We start from the raw sequence: 19762 nt of genomic DNA, 5'->3' as shown, positions 1-19762 counted from the left end.
AGTAAATACCCTAGAGACATTACCCTCGAGAAATTTACAAATATGCACAATGCGGTAGTTTGATTCTCTCTTGTTGTAGATGATCTTTGGCATTTGTGTAGTGTGAATGATACTTGCTACTTATCAGCCCAAGCCTGGATATTATCCAGGTCTTCTTGCATATGAACATGGACTACTTTAGTATGTGAAGAGTTGTGAATGGTGCAAACATCTGACCTAATGATGGGAGGAAGTTAATTGATGAAGCAGCTGAAGTGGTTGAACCTAGGGCTCTCTCGACATGAATACTAACATTGCATTTGCCTTCCTAACTGCTGACTGAACCTGCATGTTAACCGTAAGAGAATCTTGAACAAGGAGTCCCAAGTTTCCCATTTAGAAAATAGTCTATGCCTCCATTTCTCCTTCTGAAGTGCATAACCTTACACTTTTCCACATTGTATTCCATCTGCCACTTCTTTGCCCACTCACCTAACTTGTCCAAGTCCTTCTGCAGCCTCCCTGCTTCCTCAATACTAGCTTTGTATCATCTGCAAACTTAGCAACTGCCTTCAGTTACCAACCATATAGAGGGAGTGCAGCAAAGGTTTACCAGACTAATTCCAGGAATGGCAGGTCTGTTAAATAAGACACCAAGTTGGTTAGGATTATATTAATTGTGTTTAGAAGAGTGAAAGGGGATGTCAAAGAAACCTATAATATTCTAATAGGGTTAGACAGGGTAGATTCAGAATGAATGTTCCAGATAGTGACAAAATCTAAAACTAGGGGTCATAGTTTGAGGATAAGGAGTAAATCTTTTAAGACTAGCTTAGGAAAAATTTCTTCACCTCGGGGGTGGTGAATGTGTGGAACTCAAATGAAGTAATTGAGGCCAAAACATGTGATTTCAGGAAGAAATTAGATATAGCTCTTGGGGCTGAAGGGATATGGGGGGAAGGCGGGATCAGGATATTGAATTTGATGATCAGCTATGATCAAAATGAATGGTGGAGCAGGTTTGAAGGACCGACTGGCCTCCTTCAGCTTTTTTTTTGTGTATCTGTGTAAGTACTATGGCTACTAGAGCAAGTCAGGGCTAGGAACTACAGAGCGGGTAACTCACCTCCTGTTCACCATCTACAAGGTACAATGGAATTGTCTCCAGTTGCCTGGGTAGTGTTGCTGCAACAAGACTCAAAGTTGGACACCATCCAGAACAAACCCCCTTGATTGGCATCCCACAAACATTCACTCCTTACACACTGATGCACAGTAGCAGCATGCGTAGTCTACAAGATGCATTGCAGCAACTCACCAAAGCTCCTTCAACAGCACCTTCCAAACCTCTACCACCAAGGACGAGGGCAGGAGAGATGCACAGGAACATCACCATTTGCAAGTTCCTCTCCTAACCATACACCATCCTAACATGGAACTATATTGTTGTCCCTTCACTGCCTCTGGATCAAAGTCCCTCCAAAACAATACTGTGGGTGTAACGTACACCTCATGGATTGCAGCAGTTCACCACCACCTTCTCGAGCACAATTAGAACTAGGCAACAAATGCTGGCCTAACCAGTGATGCCCATGTACTGTGAAAGAATAAGAAAATGAAAAATGTTATGCTGTCTCATCTGAAAGTTTCTGCTTTAGAAGATTTTTCATGAATGGGAAGTGCATCAGCCAGAGAATATTTTGTGAACATGATAATTATCAAAGTTCTCGGTTGAATTTATAGGAATATTCACAGCATGTTGATCATACAGATCTAAACTTGAGGAACTTGAATAAGGATTTTCAGCATTAATAAGTTGAACCAAGAGCTTTTCTTAAATTCTTTTCCCTTAATGCAAGTTGTACTGAATTTTACAGTTCGACAGTTTCCTAACTTTTCATCCTCTCACTCTGCAGCTGTTTGAGAGAACCAGCAGACAGTATGACAAGCTTAGAAAGAGAGAAGCTTTCTTGGAGCAGTTTCGCAAGGAAGATATGTTTAAGGAGAACTTTGATGAATTGGACACTTCTCGGGAGATTGTGCAGCAACTGATTGATGAGTATCATGCTGCTACCCGTCCTGACTACATCTCCTGGGGCACCCAGGAGCAGTGAAATGTAATGTTACTGCAGTCAGCCATTATTGGCAAGACATGAAAATTACAGAATTCTAGTATGTATGGTATTCTAAATTGATAAATAATCTTTGTAAGTACCTTAACATCTCTGTTTGTCTGATATGTCTATTCAATCCCCTTTGTGTGAAAAAATGATTGGATGTCATAGGACATGGTAAATGTACAGGATATTCTGTGTCAGACCAGTGGAGGCTTTGTGTCTGTAAGTCAGCAGCTTATTCCACTCCATTGCTGGACACTAAGGAAAGTTGAGTGAAACCTGGTAATTCTGGCATTGTTCAGATTTGTCTAAATAAATTTCAGTAAAAGTATTGTGATGTACCCCTCTGGTTTTGATTACAGTACTGGTGTGAGCAACATACAGAATCAGCCTTGTGTACATCATGAGCTGTTCAATCTCTGTGTCATGCTTCATGTAAATGGGTTATGAAACTTTTGTGGCAGCACATCATGAAAGTGGTGTTCAAATAAACTCTAAAGGAACCACACAGATGACTCAGTGAAGAATAAAAATTTTTTTTCAGGGGTTCTTTCAAAAATAAATCTGACAAAAGTTTGCAACTTTCTTCTAAATTTTAGTGGGATTGTAATTGAGTGTCGGCTAAATGTCTATTTTTCATCCCATTCTGATTTTGGCTGGATATACAATTCATACAAATGAATATTTTCACTTATTTAAATTTGAAACTGGGATATTCAGGTCACTAAAGGCATTAGGTAGCTAGTCTTATCTTGCTCCAGACCATCTGGAGAGTGACCATGACAAAGTGAACTGGGTAGGTTTGCTTCCTTTGAAGAGAGAAATGCTGATGCAAATGTGGCTCCAGCCCAAATGCTTATCCTGGGATATATTAAGGTTGTTGCTTCATTTGGCTAGTGAAACATCAATGAAGTATGCTGTTTATTTACTGAAGCAGCTACCTGTCAGTTTAGCAAAAGGCTCTGGAACCTAGATTTTAATCTCTTTGTTTGAGTATTATTGGTATGCTCAGACTCCACGCAGTCACAAAGTATTGTCTAATCAGTGATCTCTTCAACAAAGAGACTCAGATATGATTGGAGCTTTGTTTCAGTTGTGTTTGGCTTGTACTTTTGTGTATGGGATGTGGGAATATGGGAGGAGGAGCTTGCACATAATGCTGTAATGTACTATTAATCTATTTGACATTATGTGACATCCTAATAAACCTTTTCTATTGAACATTAGCTGTTGCATCCCTCACTTGCTGTTGAGATATTTCACTCCTCTCCCAGCCAAAATTTCATTGTGCTGCATTTCAAAGTGTAATATAACATTGTGCTTTCCTGCTCAAGGCTGTTGTTTAATTTGTTATTTATTAACATTTAATGCCAATGTCAAGTTGCCATAGGCCCAGATGACCAAAGGCTGCTCTCCTTTGAGGGCAAGAGCTGACTGGTGGGTGATTTAACCTGAGGATCATTACACCTCAGGTCAGGGGCAAGGTTGAGAAGGTGGGGGCCTTCATGAATAACCTCACCTGGTGCAGGAATTGAAGCAACACTGTTGGCATCACTCTGCATCATGAACCAGCTGTCCAGCCAACATCCTGCTCATTAACTGGTGTCAGCAGACTGTTAGCATCCATGTAAAGTACTGGAACAAGATGTTGGTTATTTCATTCAAAGGGCAGTTGTTCCATCAATACAATACTTTGTCAGTACTGCACTGCAGTTGCAATCCAGCCTGTGTTGAGTAGGTTTTGAAGATATTTAAGTAAATCTAATGCAACTCATTTTCTAAATATCTAAACTAAAATAAGTTGTTTTAATTCTGTTTTTTACATATTGCACAAATTCATCTGTACAGTATTGTGCTGTAATTGTACATTGAAGAAAGGAAACATGCAATATACTGTTAAATAAAAATGCTTTTCCATTGCATAGTGAGTTTAAGACACAATATGGAGGGATCGTCCCGTGTAAAACCAAAGCTGCCAGCAGCTTTAAACAACTTGCCTGATAATTAAAAATGGTGCCATTTCATTGAAGCTTCAAGCTTACAGGAGTAATTGGATTTGGTACAGGTTGTTTTCTGTAGACTTAACAAAATTACACAGTATCCAAATGGTTCCAGACTGTTAGCCCGTCTTGTCAGCATCAGTCCTCAAACCCTTTACCTTATGTTCACACAATCAGGTTGCAATTTTTTTTAAAAGAAAAGCAGTAATTGCACAGAGTTAGGATACTTAAATTGGGAAGAGTAGTGTTTTTAAAAGTAAAAAGGACAATTAATTTTCAATGTTTTATGATTTCTAACTGGACACTAATACCAGTAGATATGACATTTTCACCTCAATCTTGCATCTTGATAAATTAGAAGCATTATCTGAAGTTTAAGTATTTTAATACCTGCATGGTTTCCTCTTGCTATCCATCATCTTGTACATGATCAGTACCAAAGAAATTAACTTGTAATCTTCATTAATCATCTGACTCGTGTGTGGAGCTGGGAGTCCTTGCAGCTTTTACACATTTTATTGATTTACAAGGAGACCATTATCACTGGAATACCTACCCATTTGTAATGATTTATACAAATTAGCATTAAAGCTTCATTTGTTCTCTTGAAGCCCCACACATTTGCACCCTTGCCCTAAAGAGGCACTGGATTCATTCGCCTCTCTCTTTTCAGAACAATCCAACAAGGTGATATTGCAGCAGGAACTTTTGATTCTGATACCTCAGTTTTCTGATAAGAAGCTTTTTGCTTGTGATTTATTGTATGTTAAATGCTTAAGTGAAGCTGTACCAATTAGTGGTCAGTAAAAGGCCTAAAAGAGAGCAACTCCCTGCTGCAGGAACTTACACAGAGATTGTTGGAAAGAATAAGAGACTAAGTTGAGGCTCACTATCTAAATATGGTGTGCTGAGATCCAGTAGCAACAAGTGAATGTTTCACTAGTTCCTCCTCTACTGTGCTTTGCTGCATCAGATGCTTCACAAGGTTAAAGTCTCTCCTCTGCTGGAATTCCCGTATTGGAAACAGTTGTGAAAGTTGGTCAGGCTACCTGTTGTGATGGGTCTAGTTCGATGACCAGCAGTTCGGGCTGGTGTTCTGACATGACTGGCGCTGTAACTTTTCATTAGCTGAACAATTTCTTGAACCTAAGGATTTAAAGATAAACACATTCAGATATATATATTTTGGGGAAGCTCATAGTTTATGAAGGTAAGACATACTGTAAGTTATGCATGTTATTAGATTTTTTTTATTTAATTGTGTGACATTGTGGAATCCTCTCCACTTTTCAATCTCTAGGCAACATTTATAAATCCCTTGCTGACACCTCTGCCAATGCAGATTGGTAGCCATGCTCAACACAGGGGTTCCCAAATGAGTCCGTGGAACCCAGATGGTCCAAGACAAAAGAGGCATCTTTGAAATTTTTTCTGAAGAGCTGCTTGTCCAAATGAAGCCAGCCTCCACTTGGACAAATGTGACAGTAGAGGGATGGGAACAGGGGGCCTTCGAATGGAACTCTGAGCAGGGTGGTGGGCCAGAGCAAGCCTTGGGGCAGGGGGCCATTGGGTGCAGTCCTTGGAATGGGAAGGGGGGGGGGCCTCAGGGTGAAAGGGGGATGGGCAAGTGAGCCTTCAGGTGAGAGAAAATAGTGCATGAGAGACTCGGGGGGAGGGTTTAAGTTAGTGTGTGTGAGTGACAGGAGTGGAGGAGGGGAGCGAGTGTGAGGGAGAGAGATATGTGTGTGTCCCATCACCTTTCCAAATTTCAAAAGGTAAGACTCAAGTATTTTTTGAATGAGACTGTTTTGATTCCCTGCTACTTCCAGCATTAATATTGAGGGGACCACGTAGCCATGAATGTCTGTGTGACTATGCCTCTTCCTAATTCCGAATATGTGCAGACGTGGAGCAAGAAAAGACTTTTATTTACATTTGATTTCTGTGTTCATACCGATTTCACAGCAAAAAAAAGTTGACATTGAGAATGCTTGGGGTTCCTTGATGCACTTGGGAAGTCACTTGGGGTTCCATAGCTTGAAGTATTTTGGAAGCCTGCTCTAACAGATACATGAGCAAAGCAATGTGCTACATTTTTTGGGAATGCCACACCAGGCCAAATTAGAGATTTAAACATGATTAGTTAAGGGGACTAATTCAAATTGAGAACAGGAAAGTCAAATTTAATTAGCATACATGATGATGATTAAGTAGATTGAATGAAATAGGGAGTCGGGAGCAGACAGTGTTGAAAATAAAGAGGGAATGACAAGTGCACTTGGGAACAGAGTACAATTTGGGATCATTTCTAACCCATCATCATCTTTGAATTCCTGCTGTTAAATTTCACAATTTACAGGGACTTTCTGGCTCGAAGCTTTTTAGGCAACTTGTTTGAAAGTGTTTATGCAATTATTCCAGGCTTGTATTCAATATTCAGGGAAAAGCAACACTGAAGGAAGGTGCAATATAATGGTGTTAAATAAATTCATCTGGATACACAATTGTGGAAAATTCAAAGCAAACAGCAATTCCTAACAGATAGATACACTCCTCATTAACCAGGATTAATACTCCTGGTTGTCCATTCAATCCCTGCCAGTGTGTTTGAGAGGGGTGGGAAGCAATTTAACTTCCTGAAAGGAATAAAAAAAATTGGGATTTATATAGCAGCTTTAATGCAATTCATCACCCCAGGCAGAACATAAAGGAAATGATGTCTTACGTTTGAGCTTCTGGGGATCTTCTGTGAATGTCTGTATAAGCTGTGTATGTTTATTGATGTCTTTCTTTTTTTACATCCACACATGTTTCAGTCCACCTTGTTGGCTAACAAGGGGCATACATGCGGTGGGTCGTGCGATGGCTGCTCTTGGATGTTGCTTCGAGAGTTGCCTAGTGCTTCACGTTGTTAGTGTACGCTTAAACTGGACCAACTGATAGGCAACACGACAGCTCAGAGACTATCACTGTTTGCTGTGCAGATATATGGACCTGGGTTGGATCTCCGACTTGGGTCGGTGTCTGTGGGAGTTTGCACATTCTCCCCATGCTTGCATGGGTTTTCTCCGGCTGCTCTGGTTTCCACCCACACCCCAAAAACATGCTTTTAGGCTGATTGGTGTTAACAAATTGTCCCTAAATTAGACCTCCCTTAATCTGGCACACATATAATTCTCTAAATTTGCACCCCTTTATTGTGGAGTCCAAGAGGTGTAGACAAAAGTCGTAGGTAGGAGGATTGGAATGAGGCACTCACTGAATGTTAAAATGGGTAGTGCGGGCTTGTAGGGCCAAAGGGCCTGTTTCCTGTGCTGTGCTGTTCTTTGTTCTTAGAAATGGAGGAGCTGAGAGAAGTGATGGTAAAGTAGACGTCAGCCTAAAACCGATTTTGTTTTTGGGTGATATCGTGGAGGAGCAAAGTGTAGGTGAGAAACAGCAGAAGGCAAAGGATAGGGAACATTGGAGGTAACAGAGGCCAGAAGAAAAGGCACTGCAGATGATTTTCTGACGATAAGCAAGAATGAAACCTGATAAGTGCTGTCCCATCACACTGGACAACAATGCATCAGGGGAGGATGTTACCAAATGTATAAAAGGCTGCAGATAAGGAGGAGACAGATGAGAAGGGATATTTTACCTTTGTCATAGTCAAACATTTCTGAGTTTGGCATCCACTTCAGTGGAAATCTTATTACGGGGATTCAAACATGATGTTCCAGAAAAGATGGACAATGATTTGGGAGGTAGCTACACATTCAAGGACTTTTAAGAGATGGAAATTTCAAGATGGAACAGTAGTTTGCAGGGACAGAGGGAAGTCTTTGAGGGGAGTGGTAACATCAGCAGATATGAGACAGAATGTTATTAACCGTTGACTCTAGGACCAGGAAGGGAAGTTGGTTAGTTAGCTGTTTAACAGAAATGGACTTGAGGAAGGAGATTTATCTCATGGATAAGATGAACTTGAAGAGGGAGAAAGGAAAGAAGCTAAAGAAAGACACAAGTTCAAGGCTAGAACAGGTGAGAACCTTTGAGGAAACTTGGCACAGGGGACTAGGTAAAGGGAGAGAAGCATTAGGCAGCTGGCCAGATGATACTTAGGGTGTCAGTAAAGTGTAACTTTAATCAATGAAGATCTCAGTAGCAAATAATGGTTTCACAGCAATAAATTAAATAGACTCTGCTTGTTAGTCCCCAACTCCTAATACCAATTTGCCTCAAAACAAAACTTCTGTGATCTGTATATCTTGAACTTTCCACTCAACCTGGTTCAACCCTTGATCCATATTCTCTTCAAAATACCAATTTATATTAATGTGGAATCCCCAAATTTCTTCCATTCATTAACTTACTGAAGGGCATGAGTTAGCTTCCCATCTCTTTCAAACTCTCTGGCAGGAATTATTGGGTAAGAAGTCTCATAACACCAGGTTAATGTCCAACAGGTTTATTTGGTAGCAAAAACCACTAGCTTTTGCAGCGCTGCTTCTTTGTCAGGTGAGTGGGAGTTCTAATCACAAACAGAGCACATAAAGACAAACTCAATTTACAGAATAATGACTGGAATGTGATTCTTTACAGCTAACCAAGTCTTAAAGGTACAGACAATGTGAGTGGAGGGAGCGTTAAGCACAGGTTAAAGAAATGTGTATTGTCTCCAGACAAGACAGTTAGTAAGGTTTTGCAAGTCCAGGCAAGTCGTGGGGGTTACAGATAGTGTGACATGAATCCAAGATCCTGGTCAAGGCCATCCTTCTCTGACATTATCTTTGGAGCCTTCAACATGTCATTGATGAAGACGAACATCTCGCCAGGGCCATCCCCACACCCCCACCACTTGCCTTCAACAACCACACAACCTCAAACAGACCACTGTCCATAGTAAACTAGTAAAAAGTCTGACAACACCAGGTTTTAGTCCAACCGATTTATTTGATAGTAAACGCACAAGCTTTCGGGGTTAGTCCCTTCGTCAGGTGAATGGAGAGTTCTGGCCTCAGACAGAGCATATAAAGCACAGACTGTTTAGAGATTACTGATTAGAATGCGAATCCTTACACCTAACCTGCTGTTCAAGACCTGAAGTGGATTCGCATTCTAATCAGTAATCTCTAAACAGTCTGTGCTTTATATGCTCTGTCTGAGGCCAGAACTCTCCATTCACCTGATGAAGGGACTAACCCCGAAAGCTTGTGCGTTTACTATCAAATAAATCGGTTGGACTAAAACCTGGTGTTGTCAGACTTTTTACTGTGTTTACGCCAGTCCAACGCCGGCATACCCACATCATAGTAAACTACCCAGCCTTCAGGAGAACAGTGACCACGACACCACACAACCCTGCCACAGTAACCTCTGTAAGACAAACCGGACATACTGGTGACAAGGATGCCACCATCTCACGTGAGAACACCATTCACCAGGTACACGGTACATACTCTTGCAACTCGGCCAAAGTTGCCTACTTGATACGCTGCAGGAAAGGATGTCCCAAGACATGGTACACTGGGGAGACCATGCAGACGCTACGACAATGGCTGAATGAACATCGCTCGACAATCACCAGGCAAGACTGTTCCCTCCCTGCTGGGGAACACTTCAGTGGTCACGGGCATTCGGCCTCTGACCTTCGGGTAACCATTCTCCAAGGCTGCCTTCACGACACACGACAGCGCAGAGTCGCTAAGCAAAGACTGATAACCAAGTTCCGCACACGAGGACGGCCTCAACCGGGATCTTGTTCATGTCACACTATCTATAACCTCCTCAACTTGCCTGAACTTGCAAAATCTCACTAACCGTCCTGTCTGGAGACAATACACATCTCTCTGACCTGTGTTTAATGCTCTCTTCACTCACATTGTCTGTACCTTTAAGATTTGATTAGCTGTAAAGAAGCACATTCCAATCATTATTCTGTAAATTGAGTTTGTGTCTTTATATACCCTATTTGTGATTAGAACTCCCATTCATCTGATGAGGGGCAGCCAGCACTCTGAATGCTAGTGGCTTTTGCTACCAAATAAACTTGTTGGACTTTAACCTGGTGGTGTGAGACTTCTTACTGTGTTTACCCTAGTCCAACGCCGGCATCTCCACATCAGGAATTATTGGGCACAGTGAGATGAGTGTGTGAGATGATGCATTTTGACAGAAGGCAGAATGGTTGCAGTTCTATGAATGTGCAGAGAAAGAGGGACCTTGGGGTGTTTTTGCATCGATCTTAGAAGGTGGTGAGACATATTGAGATTGCAATAAACATTAACATTTTATTAGCTTTCTTAATCATTTACTGCATCTGAAGACGAACCTTTTACAAGTAGGGCACCAAGTCATCAAGATCCCTTTGCAGCTCATAGCTCTGTTTAGAACAGTAACTGCATTACCATGAAATATCAAGCACGTGCCATACCTTACAGGACTCGAACAGCCAGTCCCTTTTACTCAGAGTAATTTTGAAGGTGTTTCGGTCCATTGCCTCAAATGATGAAATCTGCTTGTAATCAAAACTCTCCACAGCTTCAGCTTCTCCTTGTTTGTAAACAGCAACACCCTTTGCTCCGACTGCCAGCCAGTGTGTCTGAGCCATGCTCACTGCAGAATTCTGAAATGCAGATGTGAGACTTTATCCACTCTTAAAACACTGTAGGTTTCTCTTATTTTACCTTAATTCAGGTACTTGTATGAATAAATATTTACTTTAGGTTTGACAATGTAATATTTATAACCTATTAACATTTCACTAATCTTCCAACCTGCCAGCCAGAGGGTCAAGGGGGAATGTGTTAGGGTTAGGGTTAGGAACCCCGGGTACCGACTGCCTGCATTTATGCTCCAAGGAGCAATCATCGGTCCAACCTCAGACAGCTACTGAGCAATCTGATTGGCTGGCAGCTCTGTAGTTCCAGCAGCAGGTCCCAGGGTCCAGGACCTGATGAGTGCAGGATGTCTTAGGGTAGCAAAACCCGGAAGGGGGGTGGGGAACAGCAGTCATGGCTGCAGACCTTGTGGCGGGGCCCCAATGAAGGCAAAATCCCCTTCAGGTTGAGACCTGATTAGGACTGAGATAATTCTAGCAATTACTGAAACATGGCTAAGGGAGAGACAGGACTGGCAGCTTAATGTTCCAGGGTACAGATGCTACAGGAAAGATAGAACAGGAGGTAAGAGAAGAGGGGGAGTTGCACTTTTGATTATGGAAAGCATCACGGTTTTACTGAGAGGGGATATATCCAAGGGTTCGGTCACTGAGTCTATATGGGTAGAACTGAGAAATAAGAAGAGGGAAATCACTTTGATAGATTGTACTATAGGCCCCCAGATAGCTCCAAGAAAGAAAGGGTGGTAATAATCGGAGATTTTAATTTTCCCAACATTGACTGGGACAGCCATAGTGTTAGAGGATTGGATGGAGAGAAATTTGTTGAGTGTTTTCAGGAGGAAGTTCTCATTCAGTATGTGGATGGCCCAACTAGAGAGGGGGCAAAACTTAACTCCCTCTTGGGAAATAAGGAAGGGCAGGTGACAGAAGTGTTAGTGAGGGATCACTTTGGGACCAGTGACCATAATTCTTTTGGTTTTAAGACAGTTATGGAGAATGATAGGTCTAGCCTGAAAGTTAAAATTCTAAATTGGGGCAAGGCCAATTTTGATGGTATCAGGCAGGAACTTTCAGAAGTTAATTGGGGGAGTCTGTGGGAAGGCAAAAGGTAAGTGGCATGCTTTCAAAAGTGTGTTAACCAGGGTTCAGGGTACACATTCCTCTTAGAGTGAAGGCAAGGTTGGCAGAAGTCGGGAATCCTGGATGACTTGGGATATTGAGGCCCTGGTCAAGAAAAAGAAAGAGGCACATGACATGCATAGGCAGCTGGGATCAAATGAATCTCTTAGGGGATGTAGGAATAGATTTGAGAGAGAAATCAGGAGGGCAAAAAGGGGACACAAAATTGTTTTGGTAAATAAGGCAAAAGAGAATCCAAAGAGCTTCTACAAATACATAAAGGGCAAAAGGCTAACAAGGGAGAGTAGGGCTTCTTAAGGAACAACAAGGTCATGTATGCGTGGATCCAAGAGATGGGTGAAATCCTAAATGAATATTTCTCATCAGTATTTACTGTTGAGAAAAGCATGGATGTTAGGGAACTTGGGGAAATAAATAGTGGTGTCTTGAGAAGTGTACGTATTACAGAGGTGGTGCTGCTGGAAGTCTTAAATCACATCAAGGTAGATAAATCCCCGGGACCTGATGAAGTGTATCCCAGGACATTGTGGGAGGCCGGGGGGGGAATTGCGGGTCCCCTAGCCAAAGAACAAAGAACAAAATCAGCCCGGGAAACAGGCCCTTCGGCCCAACGAGCCCACGCCGCCATCTCAACACCACCAATCCACCTCTCTACCCACGACCCCTGTCTAATGTTTTATGGCCATCCACATTGAGGGAAACTGATTTAGGGACAATTTATTCCTGCCAATCAGCCTAACAGCACATCTTTGGGGTGTGGGAGGAAACCGGAGCACCCGGAGAAAACCCACGCAAGCACGGGGAGAATGTGCAAACTCCCACAGACACCGGCCCAAATCCATGTGTCTGCACAGCAATCAGCGATAGTCACTGAGCTGTTGTCTCGCCCAGTATCTGGTCCAGTTTAGAGATATTTGAATCATCAATAGTCACAGGTGAGGTGCCTGAAGATTGGAGAGTGGCAAATGTTGTGCCTTTGTTTAAAAAGGGGCTGCAGGGAAAAGCCTGGGAACTACAGGACAGTGAGCCTCACATCTGTGCTGGGTAAATTGTTGGAAGGTATTTTGAGAGATAGGATCTACAGGCAGTTAGAGATGTAAGGACTGACTAGGGACAGTCAGTATGGCTTTGTGAGTGGAAAACCATGTCTCACAAATTTGATTGAGTTTTTTTGAAGAGGTAACCAAGAAGGTAGATGAGGGCAGTGCAGTTGATGTTGTCTACATGGACTTTAGCAAGGCCTTTGACAAGGTACCGCATGGTAGGTTGTTGCGTAAGGTTAAATCTCACAGGATCCAGGGTGAGGTATCTAAATGGATACAAAATTGGCTTCTTGTCAGAAGCCGAGGGTGGTTGTAGAGAGTTGTTTTTCAAACTGGAGGCCTGTGACCAGCAGAGTGCCTCAGGGATCAGTGCTGGGTACACTGTAATTTGCCATTTATATTAATGATTTGGATGAGAATATAGGGGGCATGGTTAGTAAGTTTGTAGATGACACCAAGATTGGTGGCACAGTGGAAAGTGAAGAAAGTTATCTTGGATTGCAACAGGATCTTGATCAATTGGGCCAGTGGGCTGATGAATGGCAGATAGAGTTTAATTTAGACAAATGCGAGGTGATGCATTTTGGTAGATTGAACCAGGGCAGGACTTACTCAGTTAATGGTAGGGCGTTGGGAAGAGTTACAGAACAAAGAGATCTAGGGGTACATGTTCATAGCTCTTTGGAAGCGGAGTCACAGGTGGACAGAGTGGTGAAGAAGGAATTCAGCATGCTTGTTTCATCGGTCAGAACATTGAATACAGGAGTTGGGACGTCTTGTTGAAGTTGTACAAGACACTGATAAGGCCACACTTGGAATACTGTGTGCAATTCTGGTCACCCTATTATAGAAAGGGTATTATTAAACTAGAAAGAGTGCAGAAAAGATTTAGTAGGATGCTACCGGGATTTGATGGATTGAGTTATAAAGAGAGGCTGGATAGACTGGGATTTTTCTCTCTGGAGCATAGGAGGCTGAGGGGTGACCTTATAGAGATCTATAAAATAATGAGGGACATAGACAAAGTAGATAGTCAATATCTTGTCCCAAAGGTAGGGGAGTCTAAAACTAGAGGGAATAGGTTTAAGGTGACAGGGAAGAGATACAAAAGTGTCCAGAGGGGCAATTTTTTCACACAGAGGGTGGTGAGTGTCTGGAACAGAGGTAGTTGTAGAGGCAGGTACAATTTTATCTTTTAAAAAGCATTTAGATAGTTACATGGGTACAATGGGTATAGAGGGATACAGGCAAAATGCAGGCAATTGGGATTAGCTTAGGGGGTTTTAAAAAAAAAGGTGGCATGGACAAGTTAGGCCAAAGGGCCTGTTTCCATGCTGTAAACCTTTATGATTCTATGAGGACGAGTTTCTAGGGTGAACTCCAAATTGAGGCCAGGCAAGAATTTTTAATTAATTACTCAGTTATTAATTACTCAGACAAGGGCCTCAAATAGGGCAAGGGCAGGTGTGCTGGCTAGGCCTCGCCGGCCCAGTGTAGAACTGTGGACAAGTTACGGCAATCTTGGAAATTTTACAGGCCTCCTCGCGTGCAAATGTGGGACCTTAAATTTCTGCCCCATAATCTTACAGTTTCCTTTTATTTGGTTCTTTTGGCATTTTTTGAGATTTTGGATTTTGTAAGTTGCACAGTAATTTTTTTTATCATTAACAACAACTTGCATTTGCAATATACGTACGAAAACATCCGAATGTTTTTCAGAGGACCACAGCCAGACTAGATTTAACAAGTCCAAAGATGGAGACATTTAGATAGATTTTCTGAAGGGTCTTAAAGGATAATGGAATAAAGATGAGATTTATGCAAAAAATTCTAGGGTTTAGCACCTCGTCTGCCAAAGTCATGGCCATTTCTGGAGGGTGAAGGAAGGAAGATTGCACAACAAGGCAGAGTTTCCGAGAGGTGTAGGACTGGGGATGGCTACAGAAAGAGAGAGGGTCAAGGACATGGAGTGAAGAAAAGGAAGAAAATATTTAAATGTTGGCATTGTTTAACCAGGAACCAACGTAGATCAATGAACACAGGAGTGATGGGGAACCATACTTAATCTGAGTGAGGGTATGACCAGCAGAAATTTCAATGAGCTTTAGTTTACAGAAGTTATACGTTGTAAGCCAGCTAGGAAAAGACTGGAATAGTCAATTCTGGTAGTATCAAAAGCACGAATGAGATTTCAACAGCAGATGAGACAGACACGGGACAGAACTTGGACTATAAAGTAAAGTATAAAGTTTATTTATTAGTCACAAGTAAGGCTTACATTCACACTGCAATGAAGTTACTGTGAAATTCCCCTAGTCGCCACACACCAGTGCCTGTTCAGGTCAGTGCGCTAACCAGCACGTCTTTCAGATGCTGGGAGGAAACCCAAGCACCCGAAGGAAACCCACGTAAACACGGGGAGAACGTGCAAACTCCACACAGACAGTGACCCAAGCCAGGAACTGAACTCAGACGCCTGGCTCTGTGAGGCAGCAGTGCTAACCACCATGCCACTCACAGAGGACAAGCTTGATCCTGATGACATATCAACAGAAACTCTGGCCACGGGTCTGTATACTTATCATTGCACCCTAGGGTCTAATTCAGGTCAACTTGAACCTTCTGAGAGATTTATATACGAGGAAACATTTGATAGTCTACCACTGAGAACTTAGGATATTTAACACTAAGGGGAAAGCTCAATTAAAAACGTAGAAGATAGGAGCAGGAGGCGGCCATTTGGCCTTTCAAGCCTGCTCCACCATTTATTACAATCATGGCTGATCTTCCAACTCAGTAACCTAATCCTGATTTTTTCCCCATAATCTCTGATCCCGTTCACGCTAAATGCTGTATCCAGCTGCCTCTTGAATACATTCAATGTTTTGGCATCAACTACTTCCTGTAGTAGTGGATTCCACAGGCTCACCCCTCTTTGGGTGAAGAAATGTCTCATCTTCCTCTTAATGGTCTACCCAAATTCTCAGACTGTGATCCCTAGTTCTAGACTCCTCCAACATCGAGAATATCCTCCCTGCATCTACCCTGTCGAGTTCTGTTAGAATTTTATAAGTCTCTATGAGATTCCCCCCTCATTTGTCTGAACTCCAGTGAAAACAATCCTAACCTAATCAATCTCTCCTCATATATCCCCAGAATCAGCCTGTTAAACCTTCAGTGCATTCCCACCTCATCAGTACCACTGATTTTGTTTGTGTAAAGCCCAGTAACACTGTTAGGTTTAGTAATATCCTTCCTCAGGAAAAGAGACCAAATCAGCTAGATGGGGCACCGATCAGCTAGATAGTCTATATCTTTTCTCAAAGGTAGGGGTGTCTATAACTAAAGGGCATGGGTTTAAGGCGAGGGGAGAGATACAAAAGTGTCCAGAGGGGCAATTTTTTCACACAAAGGGTGATGAGTGTCTGGAACAAGCTGCCAGACGTAGTAGTACAGGCAGGTACAATTTTGTCTTTTAAAAAGCATTTAGGCAGTTGCATGGATAAGATGGGTATACAAGGATATGGACCAAATATGGGCAATTGGGATTAGCTTATGGGTCTTAAAAAAAGGGTGGCATGGACAAGTTGGGCTGAAGGGCCTGTTTCCATACTGCAAACCTCTATGGTTCTAAAACTGCTCACAATATTCTAGGTGTGGCCTCAGCATGTTATGGTCAAGCTTTGGTAAGAGTAGATAAAAACGGGAGACAAATATACCTTGCAGTGATAAAACAGAAAATGCTGAATGAGCTCAGCAGCTCTGGCAGCATCTGTGAACACAGAAACAGACTTGATGGTTTGAATCCATATGACTCTTCAGAACTGAAGAGGGGTAGAAATTTCTCCAGCTCTGAAGAGTCATACAAGCTTGAAATGTTATCTCTCTTCTCTCTGCACAGATGCTGCCAGGCCGTCCGAGTTTATTCAAAATTTTCTGTTTTATTTCAGATTTCCAGTATCCATGGTATTTCGCTTTTATTTACATCTCACGGTGAAATCTCTCTGGTTTACATGTTTCTAATATTTGAATTTTAACAGCAAAGACTGATCATGTGACTGATGGATTCCCTAGGTTGAGTTACTGAACAGAATGAATATCACTGGGTACAGGATCATAACTGCAAGAGTTACTAAACCTAACAGTGTTACTGGGCTTTACACAAACAAAATCAGTGGTACTGATGAGGTGCAGCTTTCCCCTGTAATTAAATGCCTGCTGGGCTTCAGTTTTTGTAAACTAACTGAAGTCTATAAAATAGACATTACTAAACACTTGGAGAAATGTAAATAAATGAGGGCTAGCTGAATATAGATTTCTAAGAAATCAGATTCCAATTGCAATTTGAAGTAACAAGAAAGAAGGTAAATAGCATGGTTTATATGAATGTTTCAACAAATCTTATAAGACTGAGAATGTGAAATGATGGTGAATTGAGAGATGGCGCACAGTAGAAAGCAAAATGTTAGAGTAAAACAAAGTTTACTGAATGAAAGTGGTATTCTACAGCAGTCTCAGTTGAATCTACACTTATTTTCACATGAATGATTTGGGCGTGAAAATTGGTGAGTGGAATTAGAATGAATTGAACCTTAAAGTTGTGGGCAGTGAGTCAGAAAGGAATTAGACTGGGTGGGATATCACAGAATAATGGGAATGAACAGGTAACTGGGTTTCATTCATTCACAGGTAGAGGGCATCATTGGCAAAGCCTTAAATGCTTGAGGGCACAGATAGCCCCCACTCGAACACAACCTTACCTGGCCTTTCAGACAGCAATTAAGAGTTAACCCCACTGTTGTGGGTCTGGAAATATATATTAGATCAAATATGATCAGGGCAGCAGCCTTCTTTTCCCTGTGCACAATGAACCAGATGACATTCCACCATCTCCTCTGCGGTGCATTCCAGGCACCCACCGCCCTGCGTGAAAAACTTCCCTGTATATCTCCCTTAAATTTCCCCCTCTCACCTTGAACCTGTGCCCCTGTGATAGACACTTCCACCCTGGGCAGAATTAACCAGAGTCTTAATTTTTGATACTTTGAAAGGAGTTTGGATGCTTTAAGAATATTCTTTAATGAGAATGAGATTTACAGCCCAGATACGCAGAGAGACCTGGGGGTGCAAGTGCACAAGTCCCTGAAGGTGTCGGTGCAGGTGCAGAATGTGATGAGGAAAGCGTATGGTATGTTAGCCTTCATAGGAAGGGGTATAGAATATAAGAGTAGGAGTCTGATGTTGCAGTTGTATAGAACGTTGGTTAGGCCTCACTTGGAGTACTGCGTCCAGTTCTGGTCGCCGTACTACCGGAAGGATGTAGAGATCCTGGAGAGAGTGCAGAGGAGATTTACCAGGATGCTGCCTGGTATGGAAGGGCTGTCTTACGAGGAAAGATTGAACGAACTTGGGCTGTTTTCCCTTGAGAGACGTCGGCTGAGGGGGGATCTAATAGAGGTTTATAAGATTATGAAGGGGATAGATAGAGTAAATGGTGGTAAGCTTTTTCTGCTATTAGAAATGGATAGAACGAGGGGTCACGGGCTTAGGGTGAGGGGGGCTAGGTATAAGACAAATATTAGAGGGCAGTTTTTCACGCAAAGGGTAGTGGGGGTGTGGAATGCACTGCCGAGTAAGGTGGTGGAAGCGGGCACGCTAGGGTTGTTTAAGAGTCACCTAGACAGCCACATGAGCGGTCTACATATAGGGGGATATAGCAGGCCTTACTAAACATTGTAGGCTTGGGATTCCGTTTTTGCCTCAGGGATGTTACAGTCTTTGCCTGTTTAATAATGAATTTTTTGTCTCCACAGGCATTTAAGTCCACCTTGTTGACCAGCAAGGGGCATGCATGCGGCAGGTTGTAGTGGGCTGCTCTTGGATGTTGCTTCGGGAGTCGCCTATTGCTTCATGTCGTTAGTGTGCTTAAACTGGACCATCTTGCGGGCAACATGACAGCTCAGAGACTATCTCTGTTGCTGTGCGGACACATGGATTTGGGCCTGTGTCTGTGGGAGTTTGCGCGTTCTCCCCGTGGTTGCGTGGGTTTCCTCCGGGTGCTCCGGTTTCCTCCCACATCCCAAAGATGCGCTTTTAGGCTGATTGATTGGGTAACAAATTGTCCCTATATTGGACCTCCCTGATCCTCGCACATTAGGCGTAGACTAAAATCATGAATAGGTCACTGAGACAATGGGACGGCGGCACGGGCTCGTTGGGCCGAAGGGCCTGTTTCCCGTGCTGTGTTGTTCTTTGTTATCATCCTGATGTTTGTTCATAGATCAGTTGAATGTCTTATTAGGGTAGAACATGTAAAGATATTGGACTAAACATGTAACATGCTTAATTGAATGTTCTACAGAAGCAGAGATTTTGTAGCTCAAGCAGTTTTACATTCTACAAGCACATTAACAAATCAGCACTGATCCAGCAGCTGTCTCAGTCTGAGTGTGGGGCTGGGGTTACACCTGTATGTAAGTATTAGTCATTTCAGTATAGCTGTGAATCATTAACCATTCCAATCACTTTGGTTTAAGTAAATCATTGGAATATGTCCTTGTAAATCTGACGGACTGAGGTTAAAAATGGTACCAGAAACACAGCGTGAGCCGTCAGTTAACGGTTTCAAACTGGATCATCCAATCACAGAATACTACGGTGCAGGAGAGGTCCTTTAGCCCTTGGAGTCTGCACCGACACAGGGAAGGCCCTAACCTGCCCAATAATCGCACTTGCCAGCACTTGGCCTATAGCCTTGAATGTTATGGCATGCCGTGTACTCATCCAGGTACTTTTTAAAGGATAAGAAAATAAGAACATAATAAAATAGGAGCAGGAGTAGGCCAATTAGCCCTTCGAGCCTGCCCCGCCATTCAATAA

The 19762-nt window shown here is 42.5% G+C and overlaps 2 protein-coding genes across 2 annotated transcripts in view; one reads left to right on the top strand and one right to left on the bottom strand.

Annotated features, from left to right (window-relative positions):
• tubg1 (tubulin, gamma 1) overlaps window positions 1-3322 on the top strand; it is a 111561-nt gene extending 108239 nt beyond the window's left edge. Inside the window, exon 11 of the mRNA XM_080213751.1 lies at window positions 1896-3322. Coding sequence (XP_080069877.1) covers window positions 1896-2093 — 198 coding nt within the window. The 3' untranslated portion in view covers window positions 2094-3322. The remainder of the gene's footprint in view (window positions 1-1895) is intronic.
• Window positions 3323-3424: 102 nt separating this feature from the next.
• plekhh3 (pleckstrin homology, MyTH4 and FERM domain containing H3) overlaps window positions 3425-19762 on the bottom strand; it is a 125242-nt gene continuing 108904 nt past the window's right edge. Inside the window, exons 12-13 of the mRNA XM_080213388.1 lie at window positions 10512-10703; window positions 3425-5242 (exon numbers count right to left, since the gene is read on the bottom strand). Coding sequence (XP_080069514.1) covers window positions 5075-5242; window positions 10512-10703 — 360 coding nt within the window. The 3' untranslated portion in view covers window positions 3425-5074. The remainder of the gene's footprint in view (window positions 5243-10511; window positions 10704-19762) is intronic.

Source organism: Carcharhinus amblyrhynchos, chromosome 27, assembly GCF_965287045.1.
Source record: "Carcharhinus amblyrhynchos chromosome 27, sCarAmb.v2.hapA, whole genome shotgun sequence".
NCBI lineage: Eukaryota > Metazoa > Chordata > Chondrichthyes > Carcharhiniformes > Carcharhinidae > Carcharhinus > Carcharhinus amblyrhynchos.
The sequence above is the reverse complement of the archived record's forward strand: the minus strand, read 5'-3'. Positions and strand labels throughout refer to the sequence as shown.